The sequence below is a fragment of the Antedon bifida genome, chromosome 9, assembly GCF_963402885.1.
Source record: "Antedon bifida chromosome 9, ecAntBifi1.1, whole genome shotgun sequence".
Lineage (NCBI taxonomy): Eukaryota > Metazoa > Echinodermata > Crinoidea > Comatulida > Antedonidae > Antedon > Antedon bifida.
Window position 1 is genome coordinate 4,946,011 of NC_136234.1, and position 20,843 is coordinate 4,966,853.

Sequence of the window (20,843 nt, forward strand, 5' to 3'; positions counted from 1 at the left end):
AAGCTCTGCTAACTTTTCTGGCTGTTTACTTTATCGTTTTGATTTAGCTTTTCGCTTTTTTTTTTGTATCTCCATTGAGATCCAGCCACTGATACCCACAGCATTGTCATTTTTTTCAGTAATTTGCCTTTGGATTTATATATATTACAATATCTATAAAATTAATGACTATTATTAATTAAAAAAATGTGGCCAAATCATTACAAATGTTGTTAACATAACTAATAATTAATACGATGATGAAAATAAATCATTTTAAAGATGTATTGTCCCCCTGAAAAAATCATTCTTCAAAATTTTTGTTGAATACGCCATTTTAATGTAACACTTTGACAACAAATTGGATCGAAAAAAAATGTATTTACCTGAAAAAAACTGTAAATTAAAGCAAAAAATAGTCAAATTGGCTGCCAGACAATGAGTTTTTAGCTGAATTTAACCATTTATTTTGTCATTTTATAAGTGAAAACATTATTTTTCCTTGTTTTTTTCTATGAAAGTGATCTTTATCATAGAGATATATAATATCTCTATGATGACTTTATTAAAACTACAGCATACTGTATTCAAAGTCTGATTTAATTAATCTTCATTTTTCATGTATTTGGGGACAATACATCTTTATTTAAATGGAATAAAATGGATTAGTATTTTTCTATTCCTTTTGAACTTACTGTTCTGGATTGAATATATTTAACAGCAGACTTAAACTCAGGTGTTCTATCTTGACATGTCATATCTATATCAAGTTGTTGGCTATTTGTTGGATTAGAATTGGAGACAATCCAGCCTCCGTGCCCGTTTGATCTGTCTTCAGTGGGCGTATGTCGGCGTCTAGCGGTCATTGGTCATCCCTCAACTTCAACCGGTTCCTGAACTAGAAAACAAATATTTGAATATTAATTATACGAAATGATTATTTAATATTATTAAATAAAATTTTTTAAAAACCACAAAAATGATGACTTTTTAAAGTTAATTAAACATTATTAGTAGTAGTTATATTATACAATTTACACGAGTGCTCGGCAGAAATGTTCTACTAATCCACCAGCCATACGGTAGGACGAAATGGGCCTCTTTCTTCTTCCTGGATACACAAACGGAGTGGTCTCGGCGTGCGTCCTGCTGGCGACATCACACAGGCTCAGCAGCCGCTGTGACTGTGGAAATATTTTACTACTGGACTGTATAGTATCAAATACTAAATAGGCCTAGGTCTAGTTTTAAATATTTACTGCAAATAAATTCGTACTTAAAACAATGAATAATATTAAAAGTATACTTACTTTGAAAATCCTGTTACCTATAAAGATTTACAATTATATAACTTGTTAAAACTTCATTTAAATTACAATTAAATTTTGATTTTTTATGATAGATAATCCCTTCACACGTCATCAGCCTTTTTAAACAACTTATGTCATTCATCGACCTTGTAACGGATCCAACAGCAGTATTCGTACTTCTATACATAGCAGCATTCAGCCAGATGCGATATAATGAATGTGGGGGCGGTATGCAAATTTCCAACACAAAAAATAAAAAAAACAAAACAAATGCACAAATGGTAAGGAAAAATAATATTTATATTATTGTTTAGGCCTACATTATATTGTAGCCATGCATATTGCAGTATAAGTAGTTATTATTAATAGAAATATCTGATACAAATATCAAGACTGTAGCTAGGACTGAATTTGTTTAATAATATTTTAAAATTAGTAAATTTTAATACACATTCATTTCGGGTCAGATTAAATAGATATTATTATAAAAATACTACAGTACAACCTGACCAAAGTAGATTACAGTTTAGTACTCTACCATAAATATAGTAGTCCAGGTAAATGTACATGCACTTTTAATTTGTGTTGCCTATAAACAGGTTATATCCATCGAGATGTAAAGGAAATAATGCCAACAACAAAACATGATCAAATATTTCTACATAATCGGAAAACAAGGCCGAACCCGTCTCAGTCGGTATTACGAAAATGTTCCACTAAAATCCAGAACAGCGCTTGAATCCGATGTCCACCGAAACATTCTAACACGGACCAAAGACCAGGTTTGCTATTATGAGATTTGTGTGTGTGTGGAGATTTTAAAGCCCCCATTATAAGCTAGAATGTTCTCTTTTTTTGCTAAAAATTATGAAGTTATGTTATAGTTAAATCCTTTTTTTTTCTTTTATATAGTGTTTGTTTTTTAACTATCAAGATTATAAAATAGTGTACAGGCGGTACAGCTCTTTGTTTGTCATCTTAGCTGTTGATGAAGAGGAGGTAAAATTCATTCTCATAAATCAATCTTAAAATATTATCATAATCCCAGTTAATGCTTATAAATCTGTATAGGACTGATTTAAACAGTTTATTATTTCATATTTTAGAATGAAGTCGCAAGCCTAGAGTTTATCCAGTTGTTTATCGAGACCTTGAACAAGTACTTTGAGGGTGTTGTAAGTGGAACAAATTTCTTGTTCTTTTATCAAAATGACGTGTAATTTACATAAACTGATGTTTAGAAGTGTTTATAATTGAATAGGTTCTATACTGACTTAATATTACTATTAGTAAAAAGATAAATATTTTGGCACATATGGCGTTTCATATGTATACTGCTTGGGCTAAAAATTGCTGATTGGTGGACTAACATAAAAAGAGACATTAAGTACATGATGAATGACACTAAAAGATATTTCTTTTGCTGTTTTGTTTATTTTCAGAATGAGATGGATGTATCCTTTTTGAACTTATTAAATTAATATATAATAACATTTCATACAAAAACGATAAAATACTAATTCATTTTCTTTTAAATCTATTTGTTCAGTGTTGCTAAAATACATTCACAACAATCATTTCTGTACTTAATTCTTAACGCACTCTTAATTCTTAACACACTCTTTATCAGATTTTATATAATTTAGAGAAGATACACATCATCTTAGATGAAATGATTGTCAATGGGTACATTTTAGAGACCAATATCGCCAAGATTCTTCAGCCGATTCAAATAATGGACAAAGTATCAAAGAGATGAGATTACGGTTCAAGAACAGACAGATGTGTAAAGAAAATAGAAAGGCACCAGAAGAATAATTTCAATGAGAATAGATCACCACATCCAAGAAAGCAGCTTATTTTACACATGTAATTACGCCGTAGTTGGCAGCCGGTGACATGGCGTGACCCTTTGTGGAGAAGAATGGTGGTGTACTGTAACATCTAAGTTCACAGCGCCGTGAGCGCTATTGCAGACATAGCGCTATATAAAACACCTTCATTATCATTATCACATTTCTACCAGGCTTAAATCTGACAACCAAGACCATGCTCTATTGTAGGCTTAAGAATACAATGATTGGGCAGATGTTTGCCCTACTCGGACTTCCAATCTAAGCCTATCCAGTTTAAGCTTGATGGTCTAAAGCCTTGTCTACACTATCAAACCTTATATGGACATGATGTCATATCACTACCATAGTTGGGCGTATCACTACTATATTTGGGCACATCACATTCTTTTTTAAAACTAGTTTGATAGTGTAGTAATGGTAATGTATTTTTATATCTTAAAATTGTAATCAAAATATGTTAAGCGCTTTGATCAAATTGGAAAAGATAAATATACATGGTGTACCGCAAACTTTATATCAACAAAGCTATTATTATTTTTAGACTATTTTCGGCAGGTATGGTTACCAAAAATCTAAGAATGCACCACCGCTATGCATTCTACTATTTAAAAATTTCTATGATTTTCACAGCTCATTTCATTGCATATACCTAATGATTACATACATCAAAATATATGAATATTTGTTCATCAAAAAATAAACCATAAAAATAGAAGTAAAAAATCATAATCCAGCTGAAGCATTAATAAAAATCTATCATAATTTATAAGATAATTAGTTTTGGTTTTAATTTTTTTTTTGTAATTGCACAATATTGTGAATATCATATTTCTTTGTTACCATTTCACTTGTATTGTATCACCATTTTCAATACCAAAGAAAGATAGAGGGCGCATGTCATTGTTCAGTTCAAATTCTTGATCTGTCAACTAAAAACATAAAGATATGGTCAATTTTGTAATCAATTTTTTAGTATGTTAAAAATAAACATTATATAACATTTTAGGTCACATAATATGACTAGGTAGCATACTATGGCTAAATTTGAAGAGAAAAGAATAGGTATACTGTATAATAACAAATTCTGCATAATCCCACCCACTTATTTTCCCCAAATTTCGTATCCACTTTCCACACCCGATTTGGTCATATTCTATATTTGTAACATGCTACAAAAACTATAATCACCTTTGTACTGGTGTACGTCAGCTTCTGAGATGCGATGTCAACTTTCATTAGCTTGTGTATTAGGCTTTTTAATTTCTGTATATTCATGGTTCCTATATCAAAAAAACCCAAAATGAGGTTTGCTTAATATCAAAATGTAAGTTAAGTGGTCAAGATTTACGGTACAGCTTTAAATTCAATGGACCTAGATTCAAATCCTCTGTAGCTCTGTCTACACTATCAAACTAGTTGACACAAAAAAGTGGGATGTGCCCAAATATGGTAGTGATTTGACATCATCATGTCCATATATGGGCACATCACATTTTTTTGTCACATAAAGTTTAATAGGCAGAGCTGAAGTTATTGTTTGTTCTTTCAAAACATCACACTCATTAATTTAGCCTCAGTGGTTGAGAATTAGTTAATATCAACTTTTCTAAAAGCAGACCATTTTGTGTTGGCTGACATATTAAAGAATAAAAATTATATTTAAAGCATGAAAAAAATGAATTTTGGTTTTTATGAGATGATGTTTTTATACAGTATGTTTGTATATAATTTATATAGCATAGTGAATACACAATGCCCATATGAAACATGAAAAATAAAATGAAAAGAAAAATACCTGGTAGTTTCTTTTGTATTGTCTTTGTATTATTGCCTTGTTCACATGTTATATTAACTTGAATCAAGCCGCTTTTTAACGTGGTTACTTTTGTTATTAATTCATAATCTTCTGGAGCACCATACGCTGCAAATAAAGAGGAGTAACTCTTAAGCTCTGTCTACACTATCAAACTAGTTTGACAAAAAAGTGTGATGTGCCCAAATATTGTACTGATGTGCCCAAATATGGTAGTGATATGCTTAAATATAGTAGTGATATGACATCATCATGTCCATATATATGCACATCACATTTTTTTGTCACATAAAGTTTGATGGTGGAGACAGAGCTTTAAAATAATAACATGTTAAAGCATAGAAGGTAATATAAGACAAGATAAAAGGATTCAACGCAACAACAAAAACTCAGTACTTGTATGGACTTACCCTTTATAAGATGTTTGTAGCGTGGATGTTTTGTAAGAAATTCCTCCGATGGATTGTTCTTTTCTGGATCTTGGTCACCTCCACTTGCTCGCCATTCCTTGCCAAATGTCTTCAGGTAATCCAGTTCTGCACCTCGTCTTTCCATACCAGACACCTAGGAAATCAAAAAGAAAATTTGATATAACACTTCTTTCATTACATGGAGAGCTTAATTTTGTTTATATATTTTTTTTAAAGGGACGATATTGATTGGGGTCTTTTGTGTATCTACAAATACATTAATCCTCTATTTTGTTTTTTTTTCATTGTTTTTATATATTTAGGCAAATTGCCAAGGATAACCATAAGCAAATTCATTCACTATCCTTTAAAGTTGGCAATCCTGTTCACAAGACAAACATTACACAAGATGCTCTACATAAACAAAGTTTATTACAAGTCTTTGGGAGTGGAGTTGTAATTTGTTATTAGAAAAAAATCCTGCCATATGACAGGAATTGAACCCAGGATCCTTGGATTGGTAGCCAAGCATCATAACCACCAAGCCACAAATGCACTACATCTTCCTACTTAAGAAAGGACAACTTTGCCACAGCCAATATTCCAAAGACTATTACTTACCAAGGCATTGTTGCATCTTTTCAAGTTGCCAATCTTTCCAATAATTATCTGTCTGGTGTCTAATAACTTATCTTGTTGGCAAAATGGATTTTTCTTCGTCCGAGTGTCTTCCAAGCAATTGAGCTTTTTAAGTTCATTTATTGACTGCCACTAAAAAAAATATAACATAAAAGCAAACTAATTTAGTCACACATGATAATGAATTAGTCAGCAATTGTCACGTTAGTTTACAAACTTGTATCAAAGTATACCAGAGCCAGAATGGTAACACAGTGTATACTGTAAAACCAGAAACTTTTGTGACGTGAAACTTTAGCGGATCGGTTACATCAGCCATTTTTGCGACATAAAACTTTGCAAATTTGAAAAATAAAGTACAAATACTGCAACAACATCGCATATGCGCGACCTTTGTGTTATAAAGATGTTAATACAATCTGAAGCTACTTAGTACTGTACTTTTTTAAAATTATTTGCGAATTTTGCGATTGATTGAAGTTTGTGAAAGTTTAATGCTCGCGAAACTTTCTGGTTTTACAGTATAACTTACATCTGACAGTAAATTATCAGTAAGTGATATTGACTTGAGAGATGGAAATGACTCCGTTTTACCGTCAGGTCCAACATCATTAAAAGCAACTTGTGTCAACATGTTTTTGTTCAGAATCAACACTTCTAGCCTGGAAAATCAAACTTAAAATTATTCCATATACTGTATATATTATGTCCTACATAACTGGCTCAGCCTATATAATTGTGCGAGTTCTGCGGTACATATCATTTCAGAACCTGAGCTGCACTGACGAAATCTAATAAGTTAGAAACAAAAAAACTGTCTGCAGATTGGGTATATATATCAAAAAATTGGCATATGGGAGAATCACCTTGATGATGGGTTTTATTCAGAGATTACCTTGGTAATTTTGCAAAATGTAGGACATCATTCCAATCTGAAATCTTGTTTCCTTCAAGGTTTAATAATTCCAAATTTTGTAATAATTCAAGGTCAAATCTGAAAAACGATAAATATTTATACGCATTTTATATAAGACAACAAAATGATAACTAAATATATATAAAGTGCATCCTGATCAGTAAATCAGTTAAACTGAAAACAGTAGTATCATTTAATAGAAATTTTCGATCAACATACAATTTATTCTTTACAAACTGTGAGAAGCGTTGTTCACTTACTTATTGATAGTTGTGATATTGTTAAAACAAATGTGGAGTTGACGTAGCTTAGGCCACATTGGAATACAGAATTCAACCTAAATAAAAAATGTAAAACTAAAAGGTAATACAAAATAAGTCATTGTAATTGTGTTGATTGTTTATTACAAAATATCAATATGAATACATCTTGATGCATAGGAACTTATTTAAGATGGGAAAACATCATAAAACACTTTTATTAATATTGATTGATCGATAGATGTTTGGTTTTTATTTCAGTTATCTGCAAAGTTAACTTTAGCCTATAGATATATTACAAATGTGATGAAACAACCATGTATGTATGTCTAAATATGTGCCCAAATATGGTAGTGATATGACATCATCATGTCCATATATGGGCACATCACATTTTATTGTCACATAAAGTTTGATAGTGTAGACAGAGCTTAATAAAATATGATGCATGTTGGAACTTACTTCTTCCCAAGTGAAGTTGACATAATTAAGGAACACATTTTGAAGATTGACAAAAGATGACCTCAATGACCTTGGATCTTTTGGAAGACGGAAGCGGTTTTCACTGAAATAAAAAAACGTGGTTAAAATGTTAAAAGTTTACCAACAATTAAAAAAAATGTTTACGATGCAAACAAGTTTGCTCTCTGACATCTAAAACGCTTTTCAAATTCTGTAAAATACAAATTAGTAAACTTTAGTATGTTTTTGTATTTACAGTAAATGTTTAATATTTGGTTTAAAATTAATTAACTACTTTAATTACCTTAATTTCAAGTCCTGTAAATTCTGCAATTGGTTCGCCAGCATCGCAACTTCCTCGAGCGAATTAATGAGGTTTTTTGAAAGGTCAATCTCTGTGACATTTGGGATCAATTTACGTACGATGGAACCTTCATTGCATCGGTTAATTTTCAAATCTCTAAGTACCGCATTCTTTAGTCTGGCAAAGTTGCTGAAATTAAATCAATATATAGAGTACTGTAGTGTTATGTGCCCAAATATGGTAGTGATATGCCCAAATATGGTATTGAAATGACATCATCATGTCCATATATAATGGGCACATCACATTTTTTTGTCACAGAAAGTTTGATAGTGAAGACCGGGCTTAACATAATACTAATGATAATATTGACATCTGGTCACTAGTGAATAAAAGCTACTTTTACTTACTGACCTAGAATTCTCTAGTCGTTTTTTAAATGTAGCACCATCAACGAGCATTTTGATTCAAGCTCAAGTATGACACGCCATGTGTGCCAAAATGTTTTTCCTTTCTATATAGATACCTTTGTCTTTTGACTATACACTTGGCGCCAACCATTTCTACAGCAGTTTGCTGCCCATCACCAACTACAAACATCTCGGTTTCATCAATGCCCCCTGTCAACATATCTTCTGGTATGTATCTCTCCTTCAAGGCTGTCAAGAATGATACTCCAAGAATAGTTTTTTTGGGACGAACAAACGATCCACTAGTAGGTGATCTAAAATACAAATTATATTGAGTTACTCTTGTTTTCGAACCAATCTACTAAACCATCAATGCTAATTTCTTATTCAAGATTCAAGAAAATTTATTCGTCCACTTTAAAATGGAAATTTGTTTTGCTTGGCATAAAAGACAATAAAACAACAAAGAAAAATATATCAAATTTCAATATTATATGTTAAAAAACTATTTATATGTTAAAATACTGTTTAAAAAAATTTGGATCTACATCAATGGCATGATCAGCTTTTGGTTTTGTCTGTCTTTATAAATTATACTAACCTAGATAAATCATGAATAATACCACCATACTAACCTAGTTTCAAAGTACTTTTTGTTATTGTGAGTCCCATCATGCTTTCCTCTGTCCTGGTTGTCCCAATCAACTCCAAACCACAAACCTGTTATAACGGATTGTCATAATTTGTCTATGCTTTTGTTTAAATAAATACAATTTAATTATCATTATTAATTATTAAATAATAATTAAAATTTTTAAATATTTTTTTAATTAAAAATATTTAAAAATTAATAAATAAATATACATGCATATAGAGAAAACCAACAACCACAATCCAGTAAAGTTAACAATATTTAAAAATACATATAAGTCACCAAAGGAAGAGAGGTTTTTTGATAGTCTAGCCTAGCTAGGCCTAGAATTTATATTACCAACTGGCAGTGTTAGGCGAACAAGTCACACCTTCCGACACCCTCTTTTTGGCATTCACAGAGTCACAGATGGGCCTAGCTTTAGTGAGGTCACCGTTTGCAAATAAGTACATAATTTTTACCCGATGTTGATTCTACTTCTCCGACATATTTAACGGTTCCAATTTCATCCTCACTCCATATGCGATCTCCCACATTTGCTGAATTTTCAGTCATTTTTGTGTGCTTGTTTCGCACGACTCACTTTTTTTTCGATCCACAAATTGCAATATTTATGATACGCCACAGGTGCTATTTTGGTAGGGTATGATCAATCGTGATAGAAACAGAAGGCACTGCTAGCGTACCGTACCATTTAAAGACATTTTAATTTTGTTTTGAGCGGCCATGTGTTTTTATTCACGACACACAAGAAGTGTTGACGTTCAATTTAATGAGGCTAAGTATTATTAGAAAAATGAAACTTTTAACTCATAATATGCTCACGTCTCACGTAAAGGGTGTTAGTAATGGCTATCCATTAAAGATTGAGGTAATTATTTGTGTATTTGTAGCTAAAAATCAAATATCTTTCTAGGCCCAGAGAGGATCTAAACTTGTGTATACATCAGCCAGCTGTACTGCCGGTTGTGTGCACTTCCAACTGCTGTCGAATATAAGGATTGTCTCTTCTGAGTAGGCCTAGGCTTTTTTCAATGCAGACATTTTGAAAAAAAAAAGATCAATCTTAATTGACAGATATTTCTAATTGTATTTATTATTTTTACATTTTTCTAAAAGGCTCAAGAAGTAAAAACGGTTGAAGTTGATTTTAATCCAGATTTTGTTTCGCGAATGATTCCAAAACTAGAATGGAGAGCCCTCTACGAGGCTGCCAAGACAGTAAGTCATCAGAAAACTGCCTGAACATACAACTGCACATGCTCACAAATATTACTGATTAAATTTAATCAGTTAATAACACTAACAATAAATACTTCACAGGTGTATACTTTTTTTTTTTACAGTTGGAGTTGGTTGGCTCACTCCCTCCAGAACCGATTGCCGAGTTTGAAAGTAATGAAGAGTTTTTGAAAGAAGTTCATAGAGTATTATTAGAGGTAAAAACTTAATTTTGATAAACAAATTCTGACTCGATACAAATAAAGCATTGCTTAAATCTAAAAAAAATGTTGGTTATGACAAAACAATAATTAGTTTCTATTATGACTGTTATAAATTTTCAAAAAAGCTTTTTTTTATATCAATATTTTTTTTCCTTTGCAGATTGAAGTGGTTGAGGGAGATCTTGTCTGCCCAGAAAGTGGACGGAAGTTTCCAGTAAGCAACGGTATTCCAAATATGTTATTAAATGAAGATGGGTCATGAGGAGGAGCTGTAGATATACTGGCAAAAGATTTGTTAAGCTCTGTCTACACTATCAAATGTGATTTGCCCATATATAGATATGATGAGATCAATACCATATTTGGCAATTTCACACTTTTTTTTTCAAACTAGTTTGATAGTGTAGACAGAGCTTTATACTGTGGTATCAACAGAAACAATATGATGTGCTATGAATACATATTATGTGTTGTTGGTTATTAACACACTCAGTTATAAGCCCAATGGGATTAAAACCATATTTTATGTACTGTATTAAAACAAATGGTTTCAGTTGTAAAACACATATTTATCTAATATTTGAATAAAAGAAACACATTGAAACAGATAATGATGTTAATCTTTATTAAAATGGAAGTACTTTTAAAAATTTTAAACATTATATTTCATTTAATAATTATATAAATATTTGGTAATATATCCTTTCGAAATTCTCATACATCTTTCACAAATCATTTGAAGAACTAGCCTAGCATCCTTCAATGTGACATTAAAATATCTGCTACTATAACTACATACCCTCTTCTGGGTATATATTAAAATTGAACATTGCAATGAAACACCTACAAACAAATTGGAAGCATTTCACCGTCATTATAATATATCACTTGAAGTTATTACAAGTTGTTCTTTCTTCCAAAACTTATTCTGTATATATTGAAAGACAGGAAGTGACAGGACTCTCGTGGCCAATTCATACACCCGTATTTTAAACAGACTGAAATTTGCATTCATGAATATTCTTATATAACATCGCCATCCATTACAATGATTGAGTTGATGAATTGCGACAGCACGTACACAACAGCGAGACATGTTTATAAAAGAGCTGGCATCTTTACGGACTTGCAGCGTGTATTCTATACCGCGTAAGAGGTCATTTGTTTTGAGAAGTAGCAGCATTTGTCGCGGTACTTGATTTAGTAAATGTGAAATTTGTGGGAAATAGTCAACAATGCTAGCTTTAATCAGATTATCCTGAAATATAAAAAAATACAGTTTATTTTTTGTCTAGTTTATTTATTTTATAATAACTGAAATTTCAATGGTTGATTATATAAATACAGTATATTATGAATATTTTGAACACTGCTGTAGTTAGTATTAGTAAATAATAAATTATCTTAGAAATGGTTACCTCTACATTTGACCTTTCCACTTGATCGATTCCATGGGTCACAACAGCCCATGACCTTGCTGTAATCATACATGCAAATAGGGGGTAAAGTTCACCAGCTCCTAGATGTTGGCTGTACGTTTTGATGCCTTCTATGTCTGCTGCTATGAGTGATTGCCATAGATTGGCATAATTTAGTCGAAATTCATTTGTTAAAATCTAGAAAAATAAATCGATTGGAGATATACAAAAGTGCTTGTGTTCATGAGAAATAACTAGCTCAATTTAATGTGTAACTAGAAGGCCACTCACTCCGCCTAGGCATATGAAAATTTAATGATGTATTCCCATACAGCTATGAAACCATCCTTTAAAATCTTATAAAAATCATGGAATAACTTTTTGAGTAGTCTTGCTAACTAAAGCTCTGTCCACACTATCAAACTAGTTTGACAAAAAAGTGTGATGTGCCCAAATATGGTATGATATGACATGTCCATATATGGGCACATCACATTTTTTTGTCACATCAAGTTTGATAGTGTGGACAGAGCTTAACAAATATAGAAAGAAACAACCACACACACACAATCAACCACATTCCCCCTCTCGCTATTCTGGCTAATAAAATGTGTGCATGGAGAAAGAAGTGTAAACAGGGTGTTTATTGGATTGGATTACTATCATTATACCTGATAAAGTCCATGATCTAGCAACACTATCTCTTGACGTCCAGTAGTTTTGTTCTTTCTCACCAACACATTGCCAGGGTGAGGATCACAATGAACAAATCCATGAACAAAAATCATCTCGCTGTACAGTTTGCCAAGATCTCTTGTAACCTACAAGACAATAATGTAATTGATTCACACTTTTACAATCGGGCAAGAGGTTTGACAAAAGGTGACATTGCATTATTATCATACCTGGTTTACATCTATAGAATTCTGTTTCAAAAATGTCAAATCATTAACTCTTCCTCCGTCACAATACTCCATTGTTAGTACTCTTTCAGTCGTCAAATCCCAATGTATCTTGGGAACCTGCAATTTAACAACAGCATGTCAATGACCTTTATTATAATTGTACAAATACCTGTACCCAGTAGTAGTAGTACAATGTTAGTATTTTTAAAATGCTAATTATTTAACTTACTTTAAGGAAATCAAAATGTCCTAAAAGTTTGTCAACTTTTTCCGCATTCTTTCCTTCTTTCACAAAGTCCAATTCCAACGGGAGGTTTTTGTTCATCTCGTCACTTAACCATAAAAATTCAAACTCCGGAAAAAACCATGCAACTGTGTTCAGAAGAAACTGGGAAATGAAAGAATAAAACAGTAATGTTAATAACATAACTAATTACAACTACAGTGTCATTTTAAACAGGAGAAGAAATATCCTTTGACCTTACACTTATAGTTTTCATGTCAACTTCAGAGTATTTCTTGACCTTTGGATGTTGAACTTTGACCGCTACTTGCGTACCATCCATTAAAGTTGCTTTATGAACCTGTGCTAACGAAGCTGCGCCAATTGGTTCTGGTGAAAAATCTTTGAATATTTTTTCAACCTAAAAAAAATGAAATTAAAGATGTATTGTATTGTCCCCCAAAAACATGAAAAAATGAAGATTAATTAAATCAGACTTTGAATATGGCAGGCAATTTGACAATTTTTTGCTTTAAATTACAGTTTTTTCAGGTAAATACATTTTTTGTCAATCCAATTTTTGGTCGAAGTGGATAACTATTATGTTACATTAAAATGGCATATTCAACAAAAATGTTGTTAAGAATTATTTTTTCAGGGGACAATACATCTTTAAACTATTAATACATTTTTATTTTTAAAATTACAATTTATATAAGGAACATATTTGAATTTCAAATTATAATTTAAAAAAAAGTTAGAATCACTCACATTTTTCAAGTCTTCTTTCACCAACTTTATGATGTCCTGAAATGGAGACTGCGGAGCATCATCATGAAGAACTTTTAGCGTGTTGACATATTCCTTTGGAAGCAGATAGTCTAGCGCCCCCAAGTGTTGTCCGACTTTGATGAAAACTCCGCCATTCTTACAACATAGTTTGTAAAGCTTTTTAGCTGATCGAAGGTGGACCTGAAAATGAAAGGAACTATTTTTTAGGATGGCTTATACAGTGTTATTAAATAACAAATAAATCGCAACAGATACAAAGAAAAGTGGCTAATGGTACACTATAGAAAATATAATAAAAACACATGGTTTGACGATATGAAACAGCCTCCACACCAAATATTGACTATTGAGAGTAATAATAAATATCTAAATTCAGATACTGTATTAGTAACTTACCTCATTCTTTACAAGTTGATAATCAGGTGTGCTAGATTCTTTACCAAACAATGATAATTTGTAATCGACTACAATTGATGTTGCCTGAAAATAAACCAATGTTATATACAGTTACTATAATACGGAGTAAAATATGAAATTCTAAATTTTATTTCGAGACAATGACACTTACAGTTGCAAAAGCTCTGCCAAATCTAACAGCACCAAATATGGAATAAACCTCTAGTTTTCCGGGGTTTTTTCGTTCCTGATAACCAATGACAGCAATCGAGACAATTGAACCACCAACAAACCATCGGAATAAACTTTTTGAATTTCTGAGATCCCTTATAATCATTGCTGTCTTAGAAGTCATGGTCTGGTATTAAAAGAAAATAATAAATTATTTAATTAAATATATATATATTTTAAAATGTTAAAACCTTTATATTTATATACTTATTACTAGTATTAAATAGTATTTCATTATCTTATTTTTTAATTATACCAATAGAAAAAAATTACACATTTATACAGTAATTAAATATAAAATAATTAATAAATAATTCGTTCATGTAAAGAAAATAAAATATTTTAAAAATTCAGATTATTCAGAGGCTAGAAGAACAGAATCAAATTATTCGGCATTTTAAATAATTAATATCCTCTAAGATTATACAATAGCTAGGCCAATACCAATACTAAGTAGCCTAGATTGTAAATCTTTGACCAATGATATACCTCTGCTTTAACCTTGGGCCTAGCTAGCTAACTAATTCATGGGGGTACCTCCATGACTAAAAAAAACTAGCCAGCTAGGCCTAGACCTGCGTATTCCTATTCTAAAATTCATTACATAACCATCTAATTCAGTTTATCAATAGATGTGCTATCTAAGTCAAATCTAATTAGTAAATCGTTCTATGTGAACTACCTAGGACTTTTCAATTATTTTGTCTAATATTTTATGAGTTTTGACACAACAAAACAAAACCATTGAGCTCCATTCTAATCTCAAATCCCTGTTCTCAGACTGTCTGCTCTAACTTTTATCCACATTATCTAAAATACAAATTTACATTTAACAAATAATTATTTATAAAAATACTTACATAATAAATAAATATAAAGTATTAGCCTATATATTATTTAATTATAAAGTTATTGTTAGCTTGTTCCTAATATTATCATTGTTATTTACGATTTTTACACTTTTAGTTATAGGTCATTCAGGTCACACACGGAAGCACAAAGTGTGAATTTTATCGAAAACGCGGAGTTAGATAATTGTGTTCGAAGAAATACGTTAAAAACAGTATATTATGGTATCTCTCGCGGAGTAAGTAATATTTTAAACATATGATCGCATATTTATAATAGTAGTCCATGTGTGATTACTTGATTTGTACATCCATCCTCCCATATTACTTTAGTTTAAAAGCTAGGCCTAGCCACCAGGCTGCGTGCATGCAACAGGCAGGGTCCTTTTTTAGTATCCAGCGCGCCCCGGTCGCACTGATGACCAACGCCCGGTAGCGACCGGTAATGTTTTATGATATAAAATTATATTTATATACTTATACTTTGTATAGCCTAGGCCTAATTATATACTTTTATATCCTATAATGTATAATAGATCATCTAGCCTAGGACTTGTACATACAGGTATGACTATGATAGTATGATGATGAACTTGAATGAAGTATGATAATGATGTTATGTATGTTTTTACTCAGAAAAATGATTGTTTTGTTTCTAAAACAACTTTTTCTTTTATGCAGTATCCTTCCGCCTCCCATTCAGCGGACTCATGATGACTTTGTTGATGAAGAAAGGATTTCAAGAAAGGTTTGTTTTTAAAAGTTTAATACAGTATATATAAAACAAAACTGTACATTTCTAATAATATAATATCACCATCAACGTGATGATGTTATGTTTGTTTGTTTTTTTTTCAGTTGAATGTAGTATCTGTTTCGAAGAATGCTGCCCCTCCGTACGGACATCGTAAAGGATGGATTCCCCGATCAGCAATGGCAAGTAGTGAAAGTGTAGTAGTAATGTGACTTTTAAAATCTCTGTGCCTCTAACTATACAAAAAAAGTACAGAAAAATGAATAAATAATTCTTCTATTCCACTTTTTCTTTTGATGTAGGACTTTGCTGATGGTGGTGCTTTTCCCGAAATACCTGTTGCTCAGTACCCGCTTAATATGGGTCGAAAGAAGTCCGCAGGCAATGCCTTGGCTAAAACAGTAGATGCTGAAGGCAAAGTCCGGTATGATGCCATAGCGAGACAAGGACACGGCAAAGATAAGGTAACAATTAACATACATAGTTCTTTTTCATCAACATTTCAGCATTTAATTGTCTTTGGAAACTAAACTTGGAAAATAAAAACAAAAGAATGCACTTAATAAATAATGTATTAACACTGTTGTATTGGTTTTGTTAGATTGTGTTTTCTAAGTTTCAAGACACAATTGTCAAAGGTGTGCCAGCAGAGGATGATCCCGATTTACAAATTCCAGATGAAGAACAAATACAAGAAGTAAGAAAGTATTAATATTAATGTTATCATGGCTGGTGATGTGCCCAAATATGGTAGTGATATGCCCAAATATGGTAGTGATATGACCAAATATGGTACTATTGTAGTGATATGACACCATCATGTCCATATATGGGCACATCACATAACGTTTGATAGTGTAGACAGAGCTTTAGTCAAATATTATTATTAATCAATAAATATTATGTTAATTACATATTGTTGGTTCTTTAAATGTTTATAGACAACCGAGAAGACACGGCAAGCTCTAGAGAAACTTGTTCAAAGTAAAATATCAGCAGCTATGCCTGTAAGAGCAGCTGAGAAGCAAGCTCCAGCCCAGTATATTCGGTAAAAAATAATGTATTTTAATTCAATTGAAAAGATAAACCCAGCCATCCCTGGTGTACCTTTACAATCGATACCTTGTAAGCTAGGCCTCAAACCCTTTGAGACAATCTACTACCTTGTAAGCTAGGCCTTGAACATTTTGAGACCATCTACAATGGTTACTCTCGCTGTAAGGTTTAGTATAAATTAATAAATTTAATTAATTCTGTGTTTTTTTATTCAGGTACACACCATCTCAACAAGGAGTATCTTTTAATTCTGGAGCAAAACAACGTGTCATCAGAATGGTAGAGGCACAGAAAGACCCAATGGAACCGCCAAAGTTTAAGTAGGTCAAAATACAATATATTTCATTGGATCATAGTAGCTATATATATATATTTAAACCTTTGGAAATATGTCAATTTATCATGTTTCCTAAATTGTTTTTTAGAACTAATAAAAAGATACCACGAGGGCCTCCGTCACCACCAGCTCCAGTGATGCACTCTCCGACAAGAAAAGTAAAAATTTAGTTTATCTATATATAACTGATTGTACAGTATATTTGATAAAAGAATGTATTGTAAATTAATGTTTACTGAAATAATGCTAAACATGTAAAATATTCTAATAGGTGACAGTCAAGGAGCAACAAGAATGGAAGATTCCACCATGTATATCCAACTGGAAGAATCAAAAGGTTTGTTCAAAAATATATTTTATTAATTAAGCTCTGTCTATACTATCAAACTTTATGTTTGTGATGTGCCCATGATACAATGGACACTTTTTTGATAGTGTAGACAGAGCTTTAGAGTAGAACCCCTCCTAGACAACCCTATTAAAAGGATACTTTCCCATGAAACGACCAATTCAGGAGACATTGTTGGTCAAAAGGCTGTGTACTGTAGAACAAGTACTAACAAAATTATAAATATTAGAATCTGTAAGTTGAATCCTTAAATTCAACAAGTTTATAAAATCCTCTCTCTTATATGATTTGATTTGTCATTTTTTATTCAATTTCACAGGGTTACACAATCCCCCTAGATAAGCGTTTGACATCAGACGGACGAGGGATGCAGAACCCACAGATTAACGAAAACTTTGCTAAGTTAGCAGAGGCGCTTTATATTGCCGATAGGAAGGCGCGTGAAGCTGTTGAAATCCGAGCAAAGGTCGAAAAGACAATTGCTCAGAAAGAACGGAGTAAACATGAGGATAAATTGCTAGCGGTGGCGCAAAAAGCGCGAGAGGAAAGAGCAGGAATCCGGTCACATGCAGGAGGTACGCTTGATAAATTAGTTCATGAGTTACTGATAAATATTGCAATTCTATTCAACTAGTCCAATGTACACTGGTTAATGAGATATAGTAGGTCTCCCTTTTTTGTGACTCCCCTATTAAGAAGACACACACAGAAACAAACAAACTAAACTATATATTTTACACTAAAACCAACCCCCATATATTCAGGGGACACCTGTGAAATGAAGGGGCAATATAACACTACAACCAATCATGCCCGACAAACTTACGGAAGTTGTAACTAATTATATTTTTAATGTTTAGACCGTGATGACGAAGCAATGGAAAGAGATCGGTTACGTGATGATAGACATCGTCAGCGCCAACGTGACCGAAACCTAGCTAGAGCAGCTCCAGATAAAAGGTAAAGAAAGCTCATTATTAGCAGTTGACTTACAATTAACCCTAAGTAACCTGTGGCGTGTTCTGTGGTTAAGGGAAACACTTACCCTTAAAATTAAGAAAAATCTCCTATCTAAGTGAATACCATTTAAGGGAAATATCTCAATTAAGTGTGATTGGTGAATACGGCCACAGACCTATAATTTATTATGTTTATATGTTTATAACATATATTTCTTGTCATCAGGAACAAACTCCAGCGAGAGCGTGAGAGGGATATCAGTGAAAAGATTGCACTGGGTATGCCAAATGTCGGAGGTCGCTCGGATGACCTGCAATTTGATCAACGACTTTTCAATCAAGATAAGGTATATCGTTTAAATTATTTTCCTATTTCATCTTATTCAACTAACTATGTAAAACATTTGTAAACTACACATAGATTGTAGAGCTTGTTGCACAATAATGACCTAATTACCCATGCTCTAGTCTACTGTATGCTTACAGTACAGTTAGTAGTAGATGTAAAAGCACTGACTAAACAGTTTGTAAAATAGTGGCCCAGTCTCATATAAATCAAATAAGCTTACATACATAGATAAATTAAGTAGTGTCTTACTTCTCTGTACTGTACTTCATGTAATCCAATGTATATGAATATCCAAGGTAATAAAAATACAAGGAAAAAAAACAAGAAGAGCAGGTAGAATGATGAGAGCCACATAGCATGCTGTGTTCACTTGAACAGCACTGAACAGCAACTGAGCAACACAATAGATCTTTAGACAAAGGAAATATTTTCACACCTGTGCAATATGCAAATTATCAGTGAATCAGCACAGCAGAAGCTTGTAGTAAAATAAGATAGCTAATGAAAAAAGAAAAACAAATAAACAGAATATTTCTTGTAAAGCTCTGTCTACACTATCAAACTTTATGTGAGAAGAAAGTGTGATGTGCCCATATATGAACATATCACTACCATATTTGAGCACATAACACTTTGATAGTGTAGACAGTAGGCGACAAATGTGAAAATATCTACAATAATCTCAACATGACAGCATATTTCTTGTAACCTTTAACCATAAACCTGCCTGAAATTGATTCATTTTACTTATCTTTTTAATGAAGGGTATGGATAGTGGGTTCGCAGGAGGTGAAGATGAGTCGTACAATGTGTACACAGAAGCATGGAGGAAGGATCATAATGTTGCCAACTCCCTCTATAGGCCAAGCAAGAATGTTGATAAGGATATATATGGTGATGACTTGGAAAGAATCATCAAAGAAAAGAGGTACGAACATTTTTAAAAATATAGTGAAAATGCACTTAATCTTGCAAATATTAAATAAAATATGGTAATGGTAATATAAACATTTAAAAAAAAATTATTTCTTCTTATTTCAGATTTGTACCAGATAGGGGCTTTGAAGGAACCGATCATTCTCAGAGACGAGACGGCCCAGTAGAATTTGAAAAGAACGAGGAAGAAGATCCGTTCGGTTTGGATAAGTTTTTGAACGCTGCCAAGACGGCAGATAAGAGACGATTGGAAGGCTCGCGTTCAAGGGATGACTATGACAGTAGAAGTAAACGCAAAAAGGATTTCTAGGTTATTTTGATATGACACTGAATATTTCAAAATAAAATATGTCAAGTTTAAAAACGTGAACAGTTTATTAATGGAATTGTGATCAACAAATTTCTTACTATTCCCCCAAAATTCCCCCATTGATAGCTAAATACATCTATTTTGTTCTCTAGCAATATTACCTATACAACCCCTCATCCCCCTCCATTTTCCAAATCTAATTGGGTAGGAGTATGTACTGTAATATTGCTTTGCACTTTGTATGTTTGTTTTATTTACCAGTGCAACTCTACCCACATGATATTATGGTGACATTAACTTAAATGTATAATGTATTTAGAATAGGTTTAACTAATGAGTATGTATAGGTTATCAGCTATATAATTAATAGCAACATCTTTTAGCATACCATGTGTTATATGACAATAAAATGTATCGATTCTGATGAATTTGTTGAGTTTTTATGTTTGAAGAAAAATAATGCGCAGGACACCAGGAGTCTTTTGCCTATTGATATCTTATATTATTATCTTATTATTAATTGA

General features: G+C 32.2%; 7 protein-coding genes across 7 annotated transcripts in view; 4 read left to right on the forward strand and 3 right to left on the reverse strand.

The window, feature by feature from the left end:
- The window catches only part of LOC144852616 (syntaxin-5-like), a 7,209-nt gene extending 5,783 nt beyond the window's left edge, over positions 1–1,426 (reverse strand). The window contains exons 1-2 of the mRNA XM_078710528.1: positions 1,290–1,426; positions 675–877 (exon numbers count right to left, since the gene is read on the reverse strand). Coding sequence (XP_078566654.1) covers positions 675–845 — 171 coding nt within the window. The 5' untranslated portion in view covers positions 846–877; positions 1,290–1,426. The remainder of the gene's footprint in view (positions 1–674; positions 878–1,289) is intronic.
- LOC144852633 (putative 2'-deoxynucleoside 5'-phosphate N-hydrolase 1) overlaps positions 1–1,624 on the forward strand; it is a 25,511-nt gene extending 23,887 nt beyond the window's left edge. The window contains exon 6 of the mRNA XM_078710556.1: positions 1,615–1,624. The gene's annotated coding sequence lies outside the window, so the exon portion shown is untranslated. The remainder of the gene's footprint in view (positions 1–1,614) is intronic.
- LOC144852641 (AP-4 complex subunit sigma-1-like) lies at positions 1,503–3,711 on the forward strand. The gene is made up of 6 exons (XM_078710565.1): positions 1,503–1,570; positions 1,889–2,071; positions 2,202–2,288; positions 2,396–2,464; positions 2,732–2,743; positions 2,920–3,711. Exons 2-6 carry the CDS (start codon positions 1,934–1,936, stop codon positions 3,046–3,048), a joined length of 435 nt encoding a protein of 144 aa, XP_078566691.1. The 5' UTR covers positions 1,503–1,570; positions 1,889–1,933; the 3' UTR covers positions 3,049–3,711.
- LOC144852602 (tubulin-specific chaperone E-like) lies at positions 3,698–9,610 on the reverse strand. The gene is made up of 13 exons (XM_078710510.1): positions 9,473–9,610; positions 8,995–9,079; positions 8,476–8,673; positions 7,950–8,138; positions 7,646–7,748; positions 7,184–7,260; positions 6,903–7,001; positions 6,540–6,669; positions 5,990–6,139; positions 5,369–5,522; positions 4,941–5,066; positions 4,334–4,425; positions 3,698–4,074 (listed from the first exon to the last, which is right to left on the reverse strand). The coding sequence occupies exons 1-13, from the start codon at positions 9,564–9,566 to the stop codon at positions 3,982–3,984; spliced, it is 1,590 nt and encodes a 529-aa protein (XP_078566636.1). The 5' UTR covers positions 9,567–9,610; the 3' UTR covers positions 3,698–3,981.
- A 116-nt stretch (positions 9,611–9,726) lies between these two features.
- LOC144852634 (multifunctional methyltransferase subunit TRM112-like protein) lies at positions 9,727–11,067 on the forward strand. The gene is made up of 4 exons (XM_078710560.1): positions 9,727–9,882; positions 10,131–10,232; positions 10,358–10,450; positions 10,617–11,067. Exons 1-4 carry the CDS (start codon positions 9,784–9,786, stop codon positions 10,716–10,718), a joined length of 396 nt encoding a protein of 131 aa, XP_078566686.1. The 5' UTR covers positions 9,727–9,783; the 3' UTR covers positions 10,719–11,067.
- On the reverse strand, positions 11,065–19,453 carry LOC144852597 (aarF domain-containing protein kinase 1-like). Its single transcript, XM_078710502.1, has 10 exons — positions 19,323–19,453; positions 14,363–14,548; positions 14,191–14,274; positions 13,774–13,974; positions 13,265–13,423; positions 13,009–13,167; positions 12,780–12,896; positions 12,546–12,695; positions 11,875–12,072; positions 11,065–11,714 (listed from the first exon to the last, which is right to left on the reverse strand). Exons 1-10 carry the CDS (start codon positions 19,425–19,427, stop codon positions 11,331–11,333), a joined length of 1,743 nt encoding a protein of 580 aa, XP_078566628.1. The 5' UTR covers positions 19,428–19,453; the 3' UTR covers positions 11,065–11,330.
- LOC144852600 (SNW domain-containing protein 1-like) lies at positions 15,397–20,743 on the forward strand. The gene is made up of 14 exons (XM_078710506.1): positions 15,397–15,508; positions 15,951–16,017; positions 16,128–16,205; positions 16,326–16,487; positions 16,625–16,720; positions 16,965–17,071; positions 17,295–17,399; positions 17,505–17,574; positions 17,688–17,753; positions 18,085–18,340; positions 18,626–18,725; positions 18,951–19,071; positions 19,838–20,001; positions 20,115–20,743. The coding sequence occupies exons 1-14, from the start codon at positions 15,492–15,494 to the stop codon at positions 20,317–20,319; spliced, it is 1,614 nt and encodes a 537-aa protein (XP_078566632.1). The 5' UTR covers positions 15,397–15,491; the 3' UTR covers positions 20,320–20,743.
- Positions 20,744–20,843: the final 100 nt, after the last annotated feature.